General features: G+C 45.7%; 1 protein-coding gene across 2 annotated transcripts in view; it reads right to left on the bottom strand.

Moving 5' to 3' along the window:
• Positions 1 to 6,049: 6,049 nt before the first annotated feature.
• The window catches only part of PKM (pyruvate kinase M1/2), a 67,916-nt gene continuing 51,278 nt past the window's right edge, over positions 6,050 to 22,687 (bottom strand). The window contains exons 9-11 of one of the 2 annotated variants that reach the window (XM_078685020.1): positions 19,906 to 20,072; positions 8,805 to 8,986; positions 6,050 to 7,119 (exon numbers count right to left, since the gene is read on the bottom strand). In XM_078685020.1, the coding sequence (XP_078541146.1) occupies positions 7,013 to 7,119; positions 8,805 to 8,986; positions 19,906 to 20,072 (456 nt within the window). In that variant the 3' untranslated portion in view covers positions 6,050 to 7,012. Of the gene's footprint in view, positions 7,120 to 8,804; positions 8,987 to 19,905; positions 20,073 to 20,538; positions 20,706 to 22,687 lie in introns of both variants that reach the window. The other variant, XM_078685021.1, reaches the window with a different exon arrangement.

The following is a 22,687-nucleotide window of genomic DNA, read 5'->3' on the forward strand; positions in this document are numbered from 1 at the left end:
GTCCTCTTCTCTCGAGGAAGGAGCTCAGCGAATTGCTGGAGGGACTCTTATAGGGCTCGATCGTATTGCCCTAGCAAAGCCGGGGCACTAGCCACCTTCATCGCAGTAATGCCATCCCACAGACCTTGGTCTGCAGAGTCCATCCAGCGGCTCTCCTTATCAGGAGGTACCGTAGATGACTGAGTGGTGGCATGCTGCTTACTAGCCGCCGTCACTATGACAAATCCGTTGTCGGATTCATACGAAGGAAAGCCGGGTCAGAATCCGGGGCCCGGTACTTAAGGAGCCTGGAGGGAGCAGCCTTCGTAACCACAGGAGTGAGAAACAGTTCCTCGGCAGGCTCTACCAATCCTGGTACTAGAGGCAGCAATGGCTGAGACCGGTGCTTTTTGTGGAGCGTCTCGAAGATCACGGACGTCGTGGGCGTAGGCACCGTGATGCCCAACTTAGCTGCACCCGTCAGCAGAACATCTTGGAATGTGACGATGTAGTCTACGGGTGACACCCTCCTCCCAGGGGATTCCGACAGTCGGTGAGTAGTCCCTGATCCCAGAAGAGTCAGTGTGGGACCGTGATCTGCGCCTCCTGTGGCGTCTTGATCTCGTTGACGACCTGTGACGACTCCGCGATCGCCCCCTCCGACCAGACCGGAGCGAGAGCGCGATTTCCTTGGCTTCGGACGCGGACAGGAGTAGTCGACCTTGGCCTGACTGGGGGCCTCGGCTGAGGGGTCCCCTTAGGCAGTCTGGTACCGTGGCAGTGAAGCTATCCTCGGAGGAACCGGAGGCGGTCCGCCAGGTAGAACCCGAGGAACGGGCCGAGGCGTAAGCGGGGGAGGAGTCCGCGGCAGAGGTTCCTTGGGCAAGGGAGGAGGTGGGGTCGACCTCGGCTTAGGAGGCATATACACCTCAGAGTAAACCGAGCCCGGTGACTTTCCCTTCTTCCTAGGTTGAGGCGATTGAGTCCCCTTTCGGCACACGCCGCTGGCAAGAATGACTTCTGGCGCCAGAACTCCTTCTGCGCCTCTGGCGTCGAAGAACGTCGCCCCGCCGGCGAGCGTCTTCGCCTTACCGGCGAGCGTCTCAGACGCCGAACGCCTGCGAGACTTTGAAGTCATCCGACGTCTAGGATCCCCTCGACGACCTCAATCGCTGACGGCAAACGGCAGTGTCACCTCGGTGGCGAGCGCCGACGCCGGGCCACCTCTCGACATCGATCACTCGACGACGATGAAATAGTCACCGGAGATCTCGACGGCGGTCTATTCAGTTCCCTCAACGCCGAGCGTCGACGCCGGTTCGACCCAGAGCCCTGGGGAGACGGGGAACAGACTGCAGTCATTCCTCTCGACGCTGTCGTCGGTGCAATTGACGCCGACAGAGAATAGGGACGCTTGCTGGTCTTCAGCATGGGCAAACGAAGTCTGCCCAGACCCACCTTGTGCCTTCAGTCTTCTGTCTTCTAGGCCTTGGAGCCTGATCTTCATCCTCTCTCTCAGGGTCCTGCTGGAGAAGCCCTGGCAAATGTCACTCCTGTGGGACATGAGATGAGGGAAGGCAGATGCACACCTCGTGTGGGTCCGACTTGGCCTTCTTCCTCGAACACTCTGGGCATTTGTCAAACAAAGCAAGCATTTTGACAAATAAAAGGGTGTTCCGAAACACAAGGAAGAGAGCACCAAGTACTTCAAATGAAAAACTTGAAAAAGTGAAAAATCACCAAATAAACCCTTAGAAAGGGAGAGCTCAATGCTCTAGGGTCCTGCTAGCAGGAGCCAGAAAAAAAAGAACTGAAGTTAAAAGGGACCTGCAGTGCATTCTGGGATACTGTGGAACTTCTGGAAAGTTCTCTGAAAGGCACAGTATCCTGTTCTGAGCCACATAATGGCAGCCAATGGGGCTTGTCTGTCCACTTCTTCCTCTATCATTCCAGAGGGTTTTGCTGTTAAAGGCAAGGTTTTTCTCTGTGGAGAAACCTTGACAGGCTGTGCTGTTTGTGGTTGTTGGTGTAATTTCTAGTTGAAGTACTGGACAGTGTAGCCTTTGGATATAGGCTGCATTATCAGTCTTTAAATCCTCTCTTAAGTGTCGGTGCATTTCTGGATGTTTTGACAACTTAAGAGATTTGATTGCTCCAGGGTCCACGCACATGGGCGGGACTATTCACTAGATTATGACTATAACAGAGAACCCCTACTACAGAAGCTGTGTTTCAGTCGCAGCTAAGGCTTTTGTGCGATGCTTTGACCGGAGCCTTATGTGGAGGCTGGGTAGGGGCTTTTGTACTCAGGGTTTGCCCCGATAGGACCTGTCCATTGGAATCGGACTGGTCCTCTATGGTGACTATTTCGAGATCTTCCGAGCCCTCTGCGAGTTCGTTAGTCGAAAATGTTTTCAGTTTTTGGTGCCGGTCGCTGCATTTCTAGTCGAGCAGCTCTTCGGTACCGGATAGTCTTTTTAGACCGGACCAGAACACAAGCTGGACAGTTTTCTTCGTTGTGCTCCAGAGATAGGCACATGTTGCATACCCTATGCTTGTCGCTGTGTGGAAATTTGGCTACACACTCTGGGCATTTTTTAAACTGGGTCCTTTCCATCAGCAGAAGGTCCACGTGGCGTCGAAAAGGCCCCAACGGCCTGCGTCGACGACTGGAGAGAAAAGGAAGTTGTAGAGTCGAGGGATACTGAGCAGAAACAATACCGTCGAAAGTTTAAAGTTGTTAGAGGTGGAAAGTTGGAAAACGTCGGTCCCGAAGTTGGAGGATTGTCGAAGTGCATCCGAACCCAATGGCGGAGAAAAACAATCTGAGGATGGAGAAGATGCCCATGCGCACTGTAGTCCAGGGGGAGGAGTCACCTATCGTGATACTTCAAAGACTCTTCCAAGACTGCAAACATCCAGACCCAACACTAGGTGGCGATCTATGGTAAGATTATGAATTCAGCAGCCCACATGCCTCGAATATATGAAAATATCACACACACACACACACACCACATACGATTGTGTTTCCGGTGTCCAGCGCATGGGCGGGAATATTCACGTGCTTATGACTATTGATGAGGATTCCCTGGAAGAGAACTGAGGATGTCCTAAACAATGGGGTAACGGTCACAAAGACTAACCGTACCCAGTGTGGGCATATCAAGATGGACGAAGTCTTCGCTCACCCTATTGTTATGCTCAGTGAATGGGGAGTGTGCTTATGGTAAGTCTAGTGTCCTCCGACTAGAAACACTAAATTAGACAGCACCTATACCCACAACAATCTCCAAGACAAAAGTCTGGTATAACAAAGTAAAGTGAAGACACAAATTCTTTTGTCATTCTGTTTCCCTCCCTTGAAGTGTGCCACAAATGCAATATGTAAACCTAGCAGACCTGTCAAACTGGCTGTGATATTCAAAAAGGACTTGACACCTTCATGTCAAAAAAGACCCTCCCAGCCCACTTGCATATTCTGTCGTGCTGAGAAATGTAATCACTGCCAATTCAGAGCAACCTATTTTTTTTGCTCTGGGGATCCAGTTCAAACTTTTGAACCCATTTAAATGCCATTTACTAGCTGTCCAAAGTGGGACACCAAAATGCATATTTAAATTGCAGCAACTTCAGGAAGTTGAAAGTAATTTAAGTTAATATTACATAACTTGGCTCAAATAAAATTTTACCGCTGAACTGGATTTTTACAGCTTAAAACTAGTTTAATTATTCTGAGCTACTCCTATTTGAGATACAGGATTACATTTAATATTGCATCCATGTGTTCTATGGAACATCCAACCCTGCTACAGTGGACATCGCTTTGAGGACACGTTTACTGCAAGGACATCTTAAATGTTTATATGTCAGACTTTTAACCCCTTGAATGCTCGTGACGGCCGGGAGCCGTCACGCGTCACATTGGGCGTGTGCAGAATCCCTCCCACTAATTAAAATGCCCGCACAACGCGAAAATTTGCACTGCATGCAAGGGGTTAAATACTGTGCACCCTGCCTCAAGGGGAAATTAAGACTTCGACTGTTCAGTCATGTCTAAAGAAATTTTGACAGGTTACATTTGCAGTTAAAAACCTATACAGTCCAGCTACTAGTGGTAAACCAGCGGACAAGTTTACATTGTCACTAGTGGATGGGGCTTCAGTCCACGTGACATTTAACTGACAAGCCATGCACATACCTTATACTATATACACTGGGGTCTCATAGGAGTTAAATATGCAAATTCGGAGTACACCAATCTTACCATGTTGAAAGGAGGAACACAAGCACTTTACCAGCAGATGTAAAGTGTACATAGTTTTGTAGCCAGAAAAAAAATAGGGTATGGCAAAAAAATAAAACAAAAGGAGGGTGACTGTAGGACGGGCAAACAGATGTGTTTTGGACACGGATTGCATATTATTGAAGATAAGTCTATTAGCCTAGTGTCCCATTCTGAGAGTTCAAGGTCCTCTGTGGAAACTTCCATTGATCACCAGGCTCCAAAGTGGTGCCTGATGCCTTCTACATTTTCTCTAAGGCTTTGTTGACATAGTTCCCAAACAAATCCGGACCTCACTTTGCTTGACATTTGTACCTTTGGTATGAAGCCAGAGTTAAATTTATTTTAAAGTGGATAGTTAATGAAAACTATTGCACCAATGGTTAGAACGTACACAACATTTAAAAGTAATAGGCGCTTAAAATGAAAAAAAAAGGAATCACATCTTGTGCAAGGTAGCAAACGCTGAACATACCACACAGTTCAATAATGGAAATTGCAGCAATACAGTTCTAGCAGCCACTATTTGTTGGAATAAGTGTTTTTGATTCCTGTGGAGACAAAAATACGTTCACTATCGGTATGGGGCTCAAAGTACTCCTGACCAGCAGGGGTCACTGATACTACACAGTATGGAGTTTTCAGCTCTGGGTATGCAGAAACATAAGGGCCTGTTGCTGATCAGTAAATACCAGAAGGTAATCCTTCAAGACAGGTCCCCTGGGTAGCCATTGTGAAATGTCGGTTTGTGGTCAAGGTGCGTAAAGTGGCCGTGCTAAACTGTTCATGTGCATAAATGCAATAAAGTGTTGGTGTTTAACAGTTCGTATGCTGGAAAGAGCCAGACTCCTTTTTCGCCCAGTGCTAATTTGACAGGTAGGATTAGGAGTTTTTGCTCAACTCTTATCTTACCAGGTAGTTTAATCTACAATTCAGCTGTAGATCAGAAGAGCAGAAACCTGTTATAACAAACTGTTTGAAGTGGCGTAAAACACTCAATTTAGTATGGCTTGGATTCTCCAGTGCAGATTTGCATATGCAAATGTGATGTACCATGGTTTTTGGGCACAGGAATTCTGGTCTCAGAATGGCATGGCTGAATCTACTGAATCCAAGGATGGATAGTTGTGACTAGGTTGCATGACGCACTCTTTAAATGCCACCTTTCCCCAATTGCAATTCACTAGGCAGCAATGGGAGGTGAAGATTAGTGTTTCTAGGATGAAGCATGACTCCTCTAGTTGCACCCCATACGTCGTTTTATCAATGCCTAGCCAAATGGATTAGACGTTTTCCATATTTGGTATTTTTGACAAAGGGCTTAGCTTTTACTTTGCTGGAGTAAGTGTTTAGCAGCAGAGGGATGGTTAGCCAAGGCTTTCGGCCACAACAATTCGTACCGTTATCGGTTACCTAAGTTTAAGTGAGTGGTATACATGCTATCAAAATCCTGGATAGGTTTCCCCATGTCCCAGGCGGTCTGATTCCTCATCAGACGAGCTGTATTCTATTACTCTCGGTAGTTTTGCCTGCACCAAGAATTAGTATGCCCACCATTGCCTCTCGCGATTATTTGGAGCACTCACTTTAAAATTGCTGAAGTAATCAACTTACGATCCTTCAAGATACAGTAAGTGCTATTTAGTGTAACGTCCCAGGATGTAGAACCATCATTTCTTTGCCAAACGATTGCTTGTTAATCACCTTTAATCATTACCACTATGTTTTAATCATTACCACAATGTTTTAAGTTATATTCTTTAGATTGAGAAGCCACAAGTTAGGTGGAGAGTGCTTAAGTTCTTTAATGCAGTACAACATTGCGCTCTACAAGTGGGAAATCCCACCACAGTAAACATAACATTTGTCAGGAGTGATCACCAGGGCACACGTGGACTAACATCTCACACAAACCCTACACTGCTGGGAGTGCATGCAGCTCTGAAGCTGCCAAGATGGTGGGAGTGCAAGTAGTACAGAGGATGCATGACAGAAACCCAAGATTAAGCTCATGAACTCTGAGGATATACTAGGCAGTCCTAACGTGGCAAGAAGCCATGGACACCTACAGTGGGGAGATCTATGCAGGTTTAAGACTGGGCAACAGCAATGCTGGCACATGTGAAAGGAGAGACTAATTTAATTGATTCATTCTCTGTAGTTAACCACTGCAATCTTGGATCCTCGACAGTAGTGGAGAGGACTACAAAGCAGGCCACTATGCATTTTTGCATAGAGGAGTGAGTCAGAAGCATGGACAGGTGTTCTGAATAAGTGCATTAATGTCCAACACATTCACACTACAAGTGCTAAAATGCACCCGTCATTCATCACCATAAATACAACTAAACAGTAGGCTTGGAGTCTTTGGAACAAGAGATCAGGGAATGCTCTGATCAATGGCTTGGGGTCAGAATACAGGTACCAAGATAATGCGCAACCAATAGCACTCAACCAATAGCACTGAGGATTTGAGATCAGACCATGGTGCTGTAACAGTCAGCAGTAGTCAATGCTTGAGTAAGGGGAGGGAATTGGGGAGAAAGCGCAAACTAATTCTCACAGAGGTAAACATGTGGAAGAGTCCCTCCCCGACACCAAGCAGATTAATGGAGGCTTTTCCTTTGTGTTTGTTCCCAAGATACCTATAATTCAACATCCACTCTACAAATGTGACAGAAGAACACAGCAAGCAGTCTAGGCTAATGCAAGTGAGGGTACAGGCGGAGTTTAGCAGCTTGTTGATCTTTAAGGGACTGGTACCACACGCATGGTGTTTGTGTAACCAGAACCTGGACGCCAGCCTGTCAACACGATTACCACATCACCAGACTTGAAGAAACCTCGAGCCTTGCCTGTAAAGAACAAAAACAGAAGAGTTCAATCATAATATAAAGAGAAGAGACCAGCCAGATACACATTGTGGTAGTCTTTATAAAAAAAATAAAAAAAAATAAAAATCAGGAAAGAATTACAAATGGTTACGCTTTTAGAGGATTTTCTGCTGGTGGTGGTTTAAGAAAGATAGTCCACATAAGAACTTAATGTGGAGTTAACATACCAATGCGGAGGTCATATTTCTAGTGCATAGCAAGGACTCTTTCCCCATGCAGGAAACCCCCTCTGGTGACCCACAGCCCTGTGTGAACCCATAAAGTAACTGTAGTATTGGGTGAGGGCCACACCGCGAGCTGCTCTTGCCAAATTCCAGCTGCCAATGGACCTAGGCGCCTGGGTGGGGGGAGGGGGGGAGGGTATGGGCATTCTTCAAGGCATACTTTCTGGCAGCACAGCTCCCAACCGCCAGATACGTAGCAGTTTCACAGCCATGGCCCTGCTGCATGCCAAACACACGCTTACACTCCACTGGCATTCCGAAACAGGTCCCTAGGTGGAGGCGTGGAGAGGGTTGATGCGCAAGGTGCGGCAGCGGAGGACGCCTTTCAACATGAGGCCCGCCAGTTGCCCCAGCAACCCATTTCCCCCCAGTGGGTACCTCTACTCTAACGCTACTACCAGGTGGCGGAGTATGACTTCATGCCCCCATGAGTGCACCCAACACTACCCAGGCAGGCAGGGAACACCTCCTGGGATCAACAACCACCCTCTGCGCTCCTAAGTCCGCTCCTACACGTTAAGACATGCCAGGACACCCACCTGAACATTCCCCAGCCAAGCACGATCGGGCCCAAAAACCACCACTTAAACTGAATCTGCCTGACCTCACCCACTCAGACCCTCTGCTGTTACATCAGAGTGGCATCTGCTGCAGCAGACCATAAGCAGTCAGTACTCATACAGGGAAGATCTATGTGCCCAGGAACACCCAACATAGATGCCTTGACTGGTGCACTCATGCTTAACTGTACGGATTCTTCGGCTTCATATTATTGCAATATGCGTCAAGAATTCATGAGTTTGCTAAACTCAAAAATAAATATTTACCCCCCCAAAAATGTATATTTAAAGTAACTTTAGCTTTCCACCACAAGCAAATTGGAGCAGTAGAAGCCACTTACACCACCCAGGCTACATATTAGCAAAATATCTATCCAATAAACTGAGTTTCTCTGAGGGCTGGCAAATTCATGCCAGCATTATATTTTCAGCTGTCAGTCATGGACCACAACTCCTACCACTAAACCATGTTCAGTGATGTCAGATGCAGTACCTTCTCCAGAGCTAAGAGGTGTTCATGATAGTTACACATCCTGCACTATGCAGTTTATGTAGTGTAACTGTTTAACACTAATACTGTACCCTAAATCAATAGTGCAAAGTTCCTTAAATGGTCAGAGGTTAGTCAGTCAACGAAACTGCAGACAAAAGGTGCAATGCGTGGCAGAACAAATCTATTTCTCCATAGAAAGGATCATAAAACGTGCAATATTAGCTTGAGTCCTACCCACTACATCCAGATGCTAGATGCAGTGAAAGTCAAAGGAAACTAGGCTGCGCATAAAGAAGTGCATAAAATAGGGACTATCTTTATTGCAACACTTTACAGTAAAAATACAGTCACCAAGAATGCATAACTTACCAATGTCCAAGGCAAAATTCACCCGACGATCTACATCCTCTGCCCAGGACTCATCAACAGGCTCCTTGTACAGGACAGGAAAGATACCACGGTACAGATGTGCCTGTCGAGCTGTCTGCCCATTACGTGTAACTGCAATAATGGGAGCACGTGGCCGATATCTGGACAACAAGTGAGCAGACCTGAAGGAGAAAAGAGGGATAAACAGCAGCCTCTAAAATGTTTGCTCTAGTTTGTTTTTTCTGCAGTTTCCAAGACTTCTTAATCTTAGCATGTAACACTAGTATGGGTGATAGTGCTTTTTAAAAAAATGAATCACAAATGACTATGTACTGTATTGCCTTACACAAAACGTTCAGCATTTCATTGCTTCCCTGCTAAATTTGCACTATACAAATACACAAGCATAAATTGGTTGCTTTAGACAAATGTTTGTAGGGTTTTCTATGATCCAACACTCTGGAGATCATGGTTTATGAATAAAGTTCCACAATAGAGAAGCAAGATAATCACTCGATCATGGGAAGAGGATCTGAACGAGCTGTGTCATGTAGATCTTTGCCTCGAGACTCAACCACCAGCTCCCATGCTTTTTCAGCTGGCATTTCTCTGGCGGAGGCAGACTTTTTACCAAGATTGGAGTCAGCTTTGGGGGTATGCGTTTCCTTCATTTGCAAGGATAGGCAGACTCACGGAGGTGGTCAGACGGGAAAGTGATCCTGGTGATACCGCTCTGGGGTCGCAATTATGTTATCCAGTTCTGTAACTTTCTATGGATTTTCCAATCCAACTACAGACTCCGCTTCTGACGGACCCTCATGGCAACTTGCACCAACTGGTTCAGAGAACGGACCTCTCCTGCTGATGGGTTGTAAGATTACAGGAGACGTTGGGAAGTCCTGGGCCTTTTGACACAAGTTTTTTCCCCCTCATCAGAAGAGCTCGGGAAGATTGTCCAGAGATATGGTTCAGCATGGAGGTTGTATGCTAAAGGTTCTTGATCCCATGGGGGGAGATTTACTGCATGTTGTCGATTTGTCAGAGATTGACGACTTATCACACCATCAGCCCATGTAGATTGGCAATTTCTGCAGTTCATATGCCTATTCATGAAATCCCAGTAGAGGAACATCCTCTAGCCTGTTGTCTCTTGAGGGGTATTCGGTTATTCTTCCCACAGGAACCAAAATACTCCTCACTTTGGGATGTTAATGTTGTACTCAGAGTGCTGTATGCGTGGCAGGATAACCAACACTGGTCTTGTAAGGAGCAAACCGGTAAGTCAGCAGGTCTTGTTTGATTTCCTGTAAACTAGTTTCGGGTGTTCGTGCCCATGACATTACGGTGCCCATGACATTACGGTGCATAGGTTTACTCTGGAAGGAGTGTCATTTACTAATTTGCATCGTACGAAGTCCTATACTAGGGGGGTTCATTATCCTACGGTTGGACATACAAAATTGTGTGGTTCCGCTGCCTGAGCGTACATGAATCAATGACCGAGGAGTATAGGCCATTGGGGGTGGCACAATTATTAATTTCCTCCAGAGAAGCCGGTCATGCCACTCTCCACAACAACTATCACCCATTAGGTGAATTGGGTCCTACAGGAAGCAGGAATAGATAGCCTCCTTCGGGCCCATTCTACTACAGGTGTTTTGGTTTCCAAAGCTTTCTCCATCTGGAAGATATTGCCAGGGCAGCCAATTGGTCTACGGATTCTACTTTCAAGACCTTTAAAAATAAAAATCAGTTTTAAACTAGCATAATCTGAGCAGGCGGGTCCTGACCGAATACAAGATTTCCTAGCTAGCATGAAGGAAAGCTTCAATAAGGACAGGGCAAGGACTATCCCTCCCCATTGGATACAATTCGCTACCCTCCTGCATCCTGAGAAGTCTTCAGTTGGACAAGTATGTTTGTGGTCACTGTAAGGGGCACACATTTTGGTGCTTTAAGATTATGAATATCTGACTCTGTACCAATATTGTAGTTTGTTTTTCTACAGGATTTAGATTTTGGAAATTAGCTTGGGTTATCTTGTGATTTTCCTAGTATCAGACCAGGATGTCTCACTGAGGAAGAGAAGTGCCTTTCCTTGAAGTTGTAAATTTAGGACTGACTAGGTTATGTTAAATTGCTGCAAAGACTCTGGGGATTTGTAGTCTTTGAATAAAATATGTTTTTCCTAAGGCTGCAGAGAATATATGAAAGAATTCTCAACTCCGTGTCCTTAATAGAATTGAAATATTTTATCATGCTAGCTAGGAAATTGTATATTCTGCTTGCAAGGTGTAGGACATCAAAACCCAGGGAGTGGATCATCCATCCCTCAATAACCCCCCCCAATGTATTTTATAGTTTGTTTTCTTACACCGTCACTCTATAGGTAGTCTGCAAGAAGGTTTTACTAGGTATGAAGGCTTTGGCTGTTAAGTTCTAAACCAAAACAGACAAAATATTGAGGAATAGGCAGGTACTATTTCTAGAACAAGCTTGGTCACTTTATAGGATGTGTCGGTTCTGGGGAGAAGTGGGGCGGGGCAGAGTAGTTTAGATTTAGTATAAGGATTTTGAAGCCTATGTATGTTCCAAGACTGGAATAATGAACTGTACCCAACGTATTGGGACAGGAAAAGGGATTGGTCCGGCAATATAGTTTGTAAAGCAACTTCTTAATATTGACTGAAAATTGGCACACTGCTCATTGTACACAACGTAAGGACAAGAACCTCCAACTTTAATTTAACCAAAGAAAAACGGAGTTAATTCAATTCTTTAGTACTGAAGAGACAAATTTATGAAGTTTGAAATGTATTCTGAAATAATTAAATGCAAGTTGGATTTCATCAACTAGATCCTAGTAGGCTTCCCATATTCATGGTACTTTCCCGAAATATACCTTCACCACATCTTCAATTCTATGTCAGGAGCGGAGGCTTCTGATTAGGCTGTCACTTTCTCCCTTTATAGTACTCCAGCAGCCATTAAAAAGGTAACATTCTCAAACAAACTACATTTCCCATGAGCATCAGGGAAAATGGAAACAAAAAATGTCCTGGTCACTGTCCAATCCCAGGCCAGGGCTCTTCATATCTTCCTCTGCTGGCACTCTATCCTCCTCTTTCTTCGCTGCTCCAGCAGCATACAGATGAGTGTTTTTCCTTTACCTTTTCTGACTGACTATCATTGGCGATTTAATGGTTGGGATGTACAGGTTAGCGCGCTGATGTTTTTCCCCCGGGGGGGGGGGGGGGGGGGGTGAGGCGGTGACTGTGCGGGGGTGTTCTCCGCTCCTTTCGCGGTCGTTCTCTCAGGCTCTTTGCGCGGGCGGCCTCCTGCCGCTAGGGTACCGCGCGTCCTTTGCTGCCGCTCTGAGGAGCTCTCCCTCCCGTCGGGCACGAATCGTTGAGTTCCGCTTTGTGCTCGCGTCGGGAGAAGCGGCTCAACTGACTCGCGCACCACGGGGGAGGACTTGTGTGATAGCGCTGCCAAAGCACAAAGGCTACAATACTATTTTCAGAGCCCCTGCCTGGAGCCTGAACACCCGTGAAGCGGGTAAGACATTTCGTGCAGTTTCGGGACCGGCCCAGGCAGGCTTCCTCTCAGTGCCTCATAGCAGAGGCTGTTGGGTCCCAGTCTCCTTGTTATTAACCCCGCTGCGGTGGGAAGAAATATATATTTAAGGGCGGTGTCCGGTTATAACCCCCGATTGACTGACCTTGCTGTTGAGCAGAGGCGCTATGGAATATGAGGAGGAGGAGGAGCAGGTCATGTACTTGCCGGTAGATGACCATTTCTGGCAAGTTATGGATTCCTCCATTTTGAAGGCAGTGACGTGGGTGGTTGCGCCCCTAGAGAAGATAGATCAGCTTCAGGCACAGCGCCAACCCCTCGGGCAAGGGGCAGACCTTTCGGGGCAAATGGACCCCATACCTCCAGGCCACCCATCGACTAGTACCACAGATCATAAGAGAAAGCGCTCTCCGGACGCGGGGGTCGATTCAGACGCCTTCTCGCGCTTGAAAAAGGCGTTCTTAGACGCAAAAACTGCTGATACCCCCCTCGACCTCAAAGGAGGCGCCGACTGGAGCCTTGGAGGGGGGTCAGGACGATGCGACCACCGTCGACCCAGACAAGTCATACCAAACCTCAGATGGGGAACCAGAGCGTTCGTGGCTTCCAGCCGATCCCACCCAGTCGTCAGGCTCTGACCCCAGTTCAGACATGCTCAACCCGGATGAGTTGCTCCACCCGCGCTCATCGCACTGGGTTCCCGCTCCCAAGGTGGCGGCTTACATGGCGGCCAGGCTTCGTAAGCCTTTGGACCAGGAGGTGCGTAGTAGTCTTCGGGCAGAGTGCCCGCGCCCCACCTTGGAGGGGAAGGTTACGGTTACTTCAGAGATTGACCCCAAAATGTCCACCTGCCTCACAAAGTTTGTGAAGGACCCCAAGAAGGGCATAGACCGATCTTGGGAGGGCCTGCCAAGATAAACTCTTGGACACGGCGGGGCCTTTGGTGAAAATCTTGGACATGGCCGAAGACGCCAAGGCCTCGGGGTCCCCGATTTCCCCGGAGACCCTTTTCGGTTGGGCGCAAAGGGCGATTATTTTCCTGGGGAATGCGAATGTAGCCATTTCAACGGAAAGGAGAAGATCTATTCTAATTAAGATTGACCCGAAGTTGGAGGAACTGGCCACGTCTGAGGCAGGCCCGATGGCGGAGGGTAACCTCTTCGGTGACCAGTTTGTCAAAGAACTGGGTAAATTTGTGAATACCTTTAATTCCCTGGACAAGGCCCAGACGTCCGTGAAACGAATCTTCACACCCCGTGTTTTTGGTGCAGCCAGTCGAGGGAGGGGCCGCTTGTCTGGCAGATCCTGTAACAGAGGCTCCTACAAGCAGGGCGATTCTCACAGGGGTCAATACCAGGATCCTGACAAGTTCCGAAACTTCTACCAGACCAGAGGTTAACCCAGCCGCCGTGGAAGAGGAAGAGGAGACAGCAGCTACAATAATCACAAAGGTGAGACTTCAAAATGTGAAGGGCCTGAAAGTGGGGGGCAGACTCCAGTTTTTTCTTCAGGTATGGTCTTCGCTCACCGACGGAGTACAGACCGTCTGAGGGTTCCAAATAGAGTACTCTGGACTCCCCAGGCAGTCAGTTTGCCCCCGGCCTATCGGCTTCACGCCGGACCAATGCTCTGATAGACACAGATCGCGGATCTCCTACAGAAAGGGGCTATTGTGCAGGCAGAGCTGCACCCGCGAGGTTCTCAGCAATCTTTTTCTTGTGGAGAAGCAAGACGGGGGCTATCGCCCAGTGATAAATCTCAAGGAATTCAATGGCTGGCTTATCTACCGGCATTTCAAGATGGAGGGTATTTACCTCCTGCAGGATCTACTTCAGGAGGGGGGCTGGATGGTCCGCCTGGACCTGAAAGATGCCTACCTCACGATTCCCATCTTCGCTCCCCACATGAGTTTTCTTCAGTTCCAGTGGGGTCAACAGGTTTACGAGTTTGCCCCCCTTCCTTTCAGACTGTCGTCCGCTCCGTGGTGTTTTACCAAGGTGCTGAAGCCGGTGGTGTAGCGTTTGCGCACGGAGGCCATCAGTCTTATAATTTATCTGGACGACATGCTCCTCCTGCATCAATGTCTGCGGAAGCTGCTGGTCCACCTTCAAAAGGCGGTCAGCCTTCTGGAGTCCTTGGGTTCATAGTCAACCAGGCCAAATCAGACCTTCTCCCATCGCGGAGGATGCAGTTCCTGGGTTTTATGAGACTCCGTGGAAGCCACCTTGTCCCTGCCTTCTCGGAAATTGTCCAAGATCAGGCACGAATTGAGACACACTCTGGCACGTCCGACGATCCTGTTACGGCACCTGGCCAGGGTTGTAGGTCTCTTATCGTCGTCCATTGAGGCGATATTACCGGGCCCTTCAACACCTCAAGGCTTTTCACCTCCGCAAGGGCCTTACCTACTCCCAGGTCGTCGTCCCCTCATGGAAGAGGCGAGGACGGAGCTTCGATGGTGGATCGAGCATATGGACGCTTGGAACGGTCGGGCGATCTTCAGTTCCAAGCCGGATTTGGGGTTACAATCAGACGCCAGCGGCCTGGGAGCGCGTTGCGGCGTTGTTTCTACAGGCGGAGTATGGTCATCCGCAGAGAAGGACCTTCACATCAACTGTCTGGAGTTGATGGCAGGTTCATTTGCGGTGAGGTGTTGGACGAAAGACAGGATTCAGTGCTGTGTCCTTCTGAAGATGGACAATGTGGCGGCGGTGCGCTACATCAACCACCTTGGAGGAACCAGGTCCAGGGCTTTGTCCGACTCATGTGTAAACCCAGTTTTGCATGGGTCGGAATTATGAATTAGAGGTAATTAATACATCCAATATCAGGGTCGTTAAATAGCTCAAGCTTTGTTATGCAGGGGACATGCATATGTTAATTGCCATACCATGTGGATTTTGATAGCGTAAACCCCAAAATGAGCATGTTATTACCCACAATCTCTTAATGGGTGCCATGTATCGTACCCGATAAATAAAGAGCTCATTGGTGTAGTGGTTTATCAGATGCTCTAAATAGAACTACACTTGTAAGACCATACTGACAAAATATTACTTATCCTGTAACTATACGTTTTATAGCTTGTAATGGTGTAAACTTGCTTGCTCTGCATGTGCCTGCTATCTAGTGTTTGGTGTGGAAGTTTGTAAGTGGTTTGTTAGAAGTCTTCTGCCATGAGCTATTTTGAGACTCCTCTCAACCCACAAAGCACCAGGACAAGATTCCACCTCAGACATTTTTAACCTAAAGGGTGAGTAATGCAAGTGTACCACAGCATAACAAGAATGTGCACAATGCATAAGCCATACTATGGAAAAGTATCTTCGATCGTGGCTTGCTTCTGGGGATGTGGCAAGGTGCGTGTGCATAACTGCCCCTACTTTTCACATTTGTCTCAATCCACTTCTGGAAGAAGTCACATCCTTTTCTGAAAGGGGATTGGACTGTTCACTGCCAGGGCATAAAAAAGGCAATTACGTTTGTTGTAATGAGTTTCCCAAAGTCATAAGACATACGTCGCAAGGGTTTAAGTAAATAAATTGCCTTTTGGAACTCTGCCCCTTTCAATGATGGGATGAACAGCCCTGACCAAAATGGCAATGCTTCCCAGACATCTATATGTATTTCATGGTGACAGTCGGGTCCTCAAGGTATGCATTAAAAACAAATTAGATTGTATGATTATTTCCTTGGCTGGGAGGTCTCAAGGCCTAGGCTGAAACTAGATAACCTAACTCTTTCAGATTGAATCATCTTGTCGCTAAACTACAAAAGAAACGAGTTGTAGGATGAAGACAACTGGAAAATCCCCATTGACAGGCGGCACATGGCAACAATGAAGAGTCTATGTTCTTACAAGAGAACCCCAGATATAGTTTCCTTAGGTCACAGATGTGAACTAATGCACATGTAGGGTCAGAGGTCTCCATTTTACCGGATGCTTGGTCATGGGGACTGTCACATTGTTGTAATTCTATTAACTTACCCAGCTGTAAATCAATTTACAAAGCATTCGCCCCAGGTTGTCTGGTCAGATGGTCAGCAGCCCAAAAAAAAGTATCCAGGTCCCAAACAGACCTAACGTTGGCATAAGAACTTAGAAACTGAGATGCAGTGGTCCAAGACTAACAGCTCTTGACATGTGATTACCAGCCAATTGCTCACTACCAGCATGTTGGTTTAGCAGAGATGCAAGACTATGAGGGCTGCCTTGAGGTGACGGGAGTATATTCTAGGATGTGACAATTTGCTCCAAATTCATTGACAAACTAGTTCACTGTCTGCTGTTTTACATCACATTTTACTGTCTAAAATGCCAAATAGAGTTTAAACATGTCAGGTAGAACATTCAAATCCTTGCGGTATAGGCTGTAAGCAGGTCAAAAATTAAGCTAATGAAAAAAAAATATCACTTTTGTGCATACTTAATTTCTACTGTAGGTGTAAACGGACACACATTTTATTTATAAAGTTCAAAACTAACTTAGTAAATAAAGTACCTGGTTTTGAAGAATATGCAGGATGGTTTGAGGCAGCTCCGAGTGGGTGCTGCCCCTACTAGGACTTCTGCATGGAAGAGCCAAAAAGGTCTAGCTATGATATTCTGAATAAACTATATCCGGCTGAGGAGATATGCAGAGATGACCAGATATAGGAAGTTAAAATAATCCAGCAAAAGTGCAGCCGATTACAGTAATACAATTATAGAAATTGGAGAAGAAATTGAGAGAATTTAACAGAAAATATTTAAGTAGAAGCAAGTCGATGCAATTTTGTTCATTTATAGCAACAAGGGGAGGAACTATTGAAATTAAAGTCCTACTTGCAAGTGCGGACAGGGTGAAAGTAGCAGAGATCAGCATGCTGCCAATGAAGGCTTACAGCCTATAAGAACCCCAATTTTGGCCGAACTGAGTTTCAACAAGTTCCTGTTCACCCAGGAAGCTACTGCTGAAAAACAGTTATGAAAGTTTTGTTAAATAGCACAGGCATTTACGTCCATACAGTTGCTTTGAGTCACCAGCATAAGATTTTAATGAGTCCAAGGACGTAATGCGAGATCAAAGAGACACTACATGTGTAGTGAACAGTGCTGAGTCAAGAAGACAATTCTGGAATACCAAATTAAAATAAACCTCAATGGGGATTTAACAAAATAAACTTCAGTTAGAATGAATGAGCACCAGTTTGGTGCTTGGGACAAACTAATTCCTAGAAGAGAGGAAAGCATAAAATGTGAGTGCCAAAGGCTCAAAATAGTGGAGATTCAGTATGGCAAAGCCTCATTCTTCCACCTCCAAAATGTTGGTAACATGAAATATTGCCTTTCAGGTGTGACTGGTCGCAATATATTCAGATAGTTGAGAACCAATTGCTTTCTCTACCATTGTGGCTAGATGTGGTAGAAAATAGGCCAGGAGGTGCCTAAAACAGCAGAGTCTGGTGAAGGTTTCTTTAACAGGGGTCTATTAAGAGCAGCTTTAAGTTGCAAGAAAGTGAGAAACTAATATTGGAGAACCATTAGGACATGAGCGACAGACTAGGAAGATTAAGAATTTCCAGGTAACCGACTTAATGGATTAAAGTGCTCCAAAGTGGTGAAAAATTCAATGTAAAGAACTCTACACGAACACTTAAAGACCAGCTCTTAAAGAAAGCCTGGGCTACGTTTTAGATTAATTATTGGCATATTACAAACCTGAACTGCACAGAGAATTGGGACAGATTATTCACACTTTCAAGTAAAGCATTACTTGAAAGAAAGTTATAAGTGAAGGAAAAGTTTACATGGTGACTGAACTAAACACCAAAGGAGCTCAATAACACCATGGGCAGATGGCAGATCTTACATTAACATGGGACAGGTCATGTATGTGTGCCAAGCACAGAGTATAGAATGGGGCATACAAACTGTCTCACAACTTGGGCCACAAATAAAGGTTAATTATGCTGGTAACATCTGTTATCTTCCAAAAAGCTGGTGTTGAATGTGACATGTAGGATATTTGACAGGACAACTTAAACCAGGTCAAGAATCATGAGGCTGCATAATATACATTAAAATGTATAAATGTTGACAAGCCACATCGAATGTAAAACTAATCTTAACCTTAAAGTCGGTTATGCTATGTGCAAGTAAAGGGGCTGACTGAAAATTAAAACCGATGTGGTGGTCTAGAACTGCATGTCTTTTCTATTCCAGGAACCCACAAGACTCATCACCTGTCACCCCAGTCATGTGGAGGAGGTGGTTTACTGAGCATTGAGGAAAAAGGCCTCATTTCCTTGGTCACGCTATCATAAACAGGACCTCACATTTACCACTGGAAGTCTTTGTAGGTAGAACTATTCATTGCAGCAACTTGGAAAGCACTTCATTTTTAAAAGTAGTAATCAGAAATGCAGCAAGAGGGGAATAGGTTGATCAGTTTCTGGTTAGATTGTGTTTGAAAGAGATTTAACTTTATAGCTAAATTTATTGTTAAAGTACCTTCAGACAAACCTCACTACATCTGTAGACTTGAGCGTTGTAAGACTTCGGGGAAGAAAAGGCTACTTACCAGTATCTAATCTGCATTGGCAACTTTCATAGATTCACCTGCTGGACATGAGGCTAGGCTGGGAACTCAGCAGTCCGTTATTGCAGTACAGCAAATGGTATTGAAAATAAAGGAAACCTTTAGCTATTAAATAGCTCATCCCCCAATATAGGAGATTACGTCCAGCCAGTCAGGTGGAGGGGCTTCAACCCTCCTCAGATTCATAGCTTGCTAGATCGTAATTGGCAGCTACAAAGGCGAAGGAGGGGAGACGCATGAGAATCTATGAAGGATACCAGTGCTGCAGAACAGGACTTACAGGCATGCAACATTTTTGTTGCAATGGACATTTCAGAAATTCACTTGCTCCTCTCGAGCACTCTCCTCTGTTAATCAGAAATGGTCGTTAAGTTACCTTGGAATAATAAGGTTTTGACTGAATAGAATTAAGATTTCAGAGGAAGGGGAGATGACATGTTGGCGGAGGGTGGTTACACCAATGATTCGGTAAAGATAAGGTCCATTAATCTATCCCACCGTAATGACTGCAAAACAGATTTAGCACTAAAAACATTCGGCAAGAAAAAAATTAAGGCAGAGGCATGCCAGAAACCGCATAAGTATAAGTATCAGTATGAAAGCTCAGAGGAGAAACTAGAGACTATGTCAGGAACTTGAAGTAGTGGGAAAGTAGCCAGCTACACTAGGCTAAGAATACCCACTTAAAATTTCAACGGTCAGACCCAGCAATGTTGGAAAGGCAAGGAGTCCAAGCAAGAGCACGCCCTTGTGTCTTAGAACCATATCTCACAGAAAGAAAAAAAAACATTCAATATGTTAAGAAAAGCTTTCCAGTCTCTCTCCCCCCCCTCCCCGCCCCCTAGGATCAAAAGGCAGCTGACCTTAACATTTGCTTTCCATCCCATACCCGATGTGTGACCTCCAACAGCTCGACCACAATAATAGGACCTTCGATCTCCTACCTTCCAGACTTGGTGAGGACGATAATGGCTCCACTAGAGCATTTGAAGGAGGCCTCCACAGCTCCAACAGCAGTTGCTTCAGTTGGGTCACAGGTTAGGGGTGATACCCGGCGGAGTTCCTCAAACAGCTGACGGTGAAAGATGGCAGCTTCTGCCTCGCGGGCAATCTACAAAGCAACACGTGTGCAGGGGAGGGGATGGAAACAAGTCAGTCAGCACATGGTGGGCAAAGGATAGAGGCAGCCTGAGAGGAGACCACAGCAGAATTAACAAATGTGTCATGCCTTGTAGAAACCATTACAAAGGATGGTTCGATTTACTCTGCTGCAATGTGTAAAAAGTGCACTTTGCACAAAACTCAATTAAATGAATAACATTCCTATGGAATGGTTTCACATGGTCATGCTAAAGTTTTCTGCAGAGTCATCCAAAGACCTTCCTCCTTCCAGTGTCCTCCCTGACACTCCTGTCGAACTGCCAAGATTCTGCTCCCCTTACCTACCTTGCACCAAACTGAGCAGCAACCTGCCAAATCAGACAGATTCGAAAACTAATTCGGGTGAATGCCTGTGGAAGGAAAGACTCACATCTGTACTGCTATCACTTTAATAAACTGCTAATTTGAAGCCCTACCTGCCGGACTCTGTCAGAACTATCATAGCGGCAGCTAAGCTCTTAAAGGAGGCCTCCACAGCGCCTATCGCTACCGCCTCAGCCGGGTCTCTGGAGCTAGCAGTGACACGGGACAGTGCTTCGAACAGCTGGCGGTGAAAAATGGCAGCCTCAGCCTCACGAGAGATCTGCAGGCCGGAGAGGAAGGTGAAAGGGTAGGCAAACACATTTGAACAGAACAGGGTAGGCATGGAAAAGGAGTGAACAGACAGGGGAAACACCAAAGAAATAAAAGAACAGTTATGATCATAAGTTATGAGGCTAGACTGTACAGCAAGTCATGCACGCCACACGGGAGGGGGAGATTTTGGAATTCAAGTGCTGCTCACAAGCTATTCAGGCAGGGTGGTATAATTGCTAGACTTGGCCATAAGCAAGCAAATGGCAATCGGGTAGTCCCACTCAGCCAACAAGACCTCTACCACCAAGCCATGCTACTCCTTCAGTAGAGTGCACCACTATCTGAACATGCAAGCTTGGAGGGGAGTAAGAAGCTTCTTAAATGTATTTGGGTCCCTCTCCAAAATGTCAGAGGAAGTTTAATTTAGGGGATTAAAACACTGCCATATCCAAACATGTTACTAGAGGCCAGAGTGTCATTTGCTTGGGGTTACCACAGTGAACTGCAAACTTTTTTGGGTGGAAAGTTATGGACTTTGACAGCTTATTCATGAGTTTAACCCCTAGGTGAATTACTGTTATATACGCAATACTTTAATTAGTCCAGTCTGCCCTTTGGCCACACCACTATATTCATCAGCAAAGACAATTTGACAGATAGAAAAAAAAGTGTCGTTTTGGAAAAAGGTTAGGAATCAGTGGAAGAATATAAAATGAAGGCTGACCCTAGATTCAAGCCACTCCATAACACTAATGTAGTCTAAAGCAATAACTCGTTAAATAATTTTCGGCCACTGACATTTTAACCAGAAATGTTGCTAGAGTGCAGCAAGCAGCATAACCATGGGACACAGGCTGAAGCCACAGCCTCAGTTATGAAGAAACTCGGCTATATATTTTAAGGGAACTGAGTCAACTGGGAATGGGGTGGTTATAAATGGTATAGAAACAAGGTGGCTACTAGGACCATATTAACAAGCAGGCTTTCTGCTCAAAGCAGTAGCTGTCTTGCAATGTGAGCAATGCATAAACGTGGTCTGAGAATCTGCTTTGCAATCAGTTTGGGTTGAGAGCCTCGTTGTTATTATGGAGTAAGGAGCTTAAGCTAAAATCACAAACTAGAAAAAAATCGGCAACTCAAAATGCACCACTCGAAGCAATGGGACATCATGAAGTACACAAAATAATGGATCTCAAAAGAAAAGCATGGTCTCAGGCAAAGGGAAAAACTAATGAGTACACAACCTTGAACATGCTAAATGGTAATGGAGGTAACGCAATCAGTCATCTACGAACAAGACCCTAAGTGAATATGGAGCAATTCTTGTAGAATCCCTAAAGGAGCTTTACTCCAAACTCACAACCTACAGCAAGAACACTCAATCCGAAGACAGAAGTGCCCATACGTTTTGAGGCATCAATGTATCAAATAAACCGAGGACCCCCATCATGTCAATTCGGAGTAATAGTTATTCTACTGCAAATCAAAATTCACAGCTGTTCTCCTCTTTCAAGTTCTTTAACACATATGTATGCCTCCGAGGAAGTACACAATTATTTAAATGGTGCACCAAATCTTTTCTTAATCTTGTGTCAAAACAAACCAAAATTTCTAACCAGCTACAAGATCACAGATGGCATCATTAGTAGAACAGCCACCCCAAGTTGAACAAATCTGTTTATACTTTCTATTGCTCATTCAAATGAATCTAAACTATAGCACACTTGGGAATAAATAATCTCTATAGGCATACATACATCAAGAAAACCACTGCAACCTGTGCATCAATTATCTGAAAATCAACTAGAAGCAAAGATCCGTGCACCTACATAGAAATACTTACTACTGCACGGAAAAAGCAAGTCAGGAACCGGCCTTGAGCACAAATGTTCCATTATGGCCACCACAAATACAGTAGTCTTAATAATTTACTGGCACAGATTGTGCAGGTGTAAAGGCTGGGTGGTGAAGTAGAAGGTCTATACAAGA

The sequence above is a fragment of the Lissotriton helveticus genome, chromosome 3_2, assembly GCF_964261635.1.
Source record: "Lissotriton helveticus chromosome 3_2, aLisHel1.1, whole genome shotgun sequence".
NCBI lineage: Eukaryota > Metazoa > Chordata > Amphibia > Caudata > Salamandridae > Lissotriton > Lissotriton helveticus.